The following is a 1,865-nucleotide window of genomic DNA, read 5'->3' as shown; positions in this document are numbered from 1 at the left end:
TCCCCATCTCCCCCCCACCACCTCTGCATCCCCATGTCCACCTGCCCTCTCCCCACCATGTCTCTACCATGTCCCCACATCCTCCCCACCAAGTCCATATCCCCCTGCCATGTCCCCAGGCCCTCCCCACTGTGTCCCCCCCTATCATGTCCCCATGTCCCCTGCCCTGGCCCCGTACCCACCTTGAGGACGGGCTCTTGGTGCTCGGGGTAGGAGAACCAGACATCCTCAAGCTGGAGGTGGCCCCGCAGGACATCGGGCGCCAGCGTCCCCGTGGGTGCAACCTGCTCCTCCTGGTCCAGGAACTCAAAGATCTTCTCTGAGGAGCCCACGGCCTTGGTCATGTTGGGGTAGTAGCGGAGCATGACCTGGGGACACAGCAGGGACATGGTGGGGAGAGTGTGGGGACATGGGGAACGGGCATAGGGGCACAGAGGACAGGCATGTGTCCAGGAGGACACGGGGACATGGGGAACAGGCATGGGTACATAGCTGGGAGGGTGTGGGGACTGGGGAACGGGCATAGGGACATGGGGACAGGGGGGACTGGGACAGGGATGTGTCCAGGAGGACACAGGGACATGGGGAATGGGCATGGGGACACCACTGGGAGGGTGTGGGGACATGGAAGATGCAGGGACATGGTGGGGGGACATGGGAGAGCACAGGGACACAGTGGGACCAGCGTGGGGATGTGGCAGGGAGGATACAGGGACACAACAGGGGACACATGGACGTGGCAGGGAGGCCATGGGGAGATGGCAGGGCATGGGGACATGGAGGGGAGGACTTGGGGACACAGAGAACAGGGACAGGGATGTGTTCAAGAGGACATGGGGACATGGGAAATAGGTATGGGGACGTGGCCAGGAGGGTGTGGGGGGACAGAGGATGCAGGGACGTGGTGGGGAAGGCATGGGGACATGGCAGAGAGGACAAAGGGACACGGAGAGAAGGGCATGGGGACACAAGGGGCATGGCAGGGATGGCATGGGACATGGGTGGCAACGGGGATGCCCTGGGACTGGCATGGGGACAGAGCGGGGAGGGCATGGGGACACAGGGAATGGGCTTGGGGACACGGCAGGGAGGAGGCTGGGGACACAGCGTCCCCTCGGGCTCACCTCCACAGCCTCGGTGAACTGCATCTGGTAGATGAGGAAGGTGACAAGGTCCCCAGTGGTGATGGTCCCCGCGGCCACCAGCTGTCCCCCATAGCAGAGGAGCCCCAACTTCAGGGCCAGCGCTGAAAACTGGGGACACCGCAGGGAGGTCATGGCCAGGGGACGGGGTCCCCGCCCTCACCATGGCCACATCTCCGCAGGGACACCGAGGTCCCAGCCTTGCTCTGTCACCTCCCCCATGCCCTCACATTCCCCCATGTCCCAGAGATGTCACAGCCCCTGTGTCACCAAGCCCTTGTGCTCACGTACCCCCTGTGTCCTGATGTCCCCACATCAAGTCCCCAGCCCTGTGCCACCATCCATGTCCCCTAACCCATGTCATCAAGTCGCCCAGCTGAGTGCCACCTTGTCCCTGTATCCCCCAGCCTTGTGCCACCATGTCCCTGTGTCCCCTAGTCCCCACACCATCATGTCCCTTAGCCACGTACCACTGCATCCATGTCCCCCAGCCCTGTGCCACCACATCCCCCTGTCCCCCAGCCCCATGCCACCATGTCCCCATATCCCCCAGCCCTGTGCCACTGCACCCCCATGCCCTGTTGCCCCCATGCCACCATGTCCCCCAGTCCTGTGCCATCACATCCCCATGTCCCCAGCCCCATTCCACCACATCACCATGTCCCCAGCTCCACGCCACCATGTCCCCATGTCCTGTCACCCCCATGCCATCACATCTCCTAG

The 1,865-nt window shown here is 63.4% G+C and overlaps 1 protein-coding gene across 1 annotated transcript in view; it reads right to left on the bottom strand.

Moving 5' to 3' along the window:
- Window positions 1–1,865, bottom strand: part of LOC104126843 (ATP-binding cassette sub-family B member 10, mitochondrial) — a gene marked incomplete at its 5' end in the record, with an annotated part of 19,796 nt that overhangs the window by 6,673 nt on the left and 11,258 nt on the right. The window contains 2 exons of the mRNA XM_035894924.1: window positions 90–368; window positions 1,125–1,300. Of these exons, the coding sequence (XP_035750817.1) occupies window positions 90–368; window positions 1,125–1,300 (455 nt within the window). The remainder of the gene's footprint in view (window positions 1–89; window positions 369–1,124; window positions 1,301–1,865) is intronic.

The sequence above is a fragment of the Egretta garzetta genome, unplaced genomic scaffold (genome assembly GCF_000687185.1).
Source record: "Egretta garzetta isolate BGI_Z169 unplaced genomic scaffold, ASM68718v1 scaffold685, whole genome shotgun sequence".
NCBI classification, from domain to species: Eukaryota; Metazoa; Chordata; class Aves; order Pelecaniformes; family Ardeidae; genus Egretta; species Egretta garzetta.
Note: the sequence above shows the minus strand (reverse complement) of the source record. Positions and strands in the feature narration are given on the sequence as shown.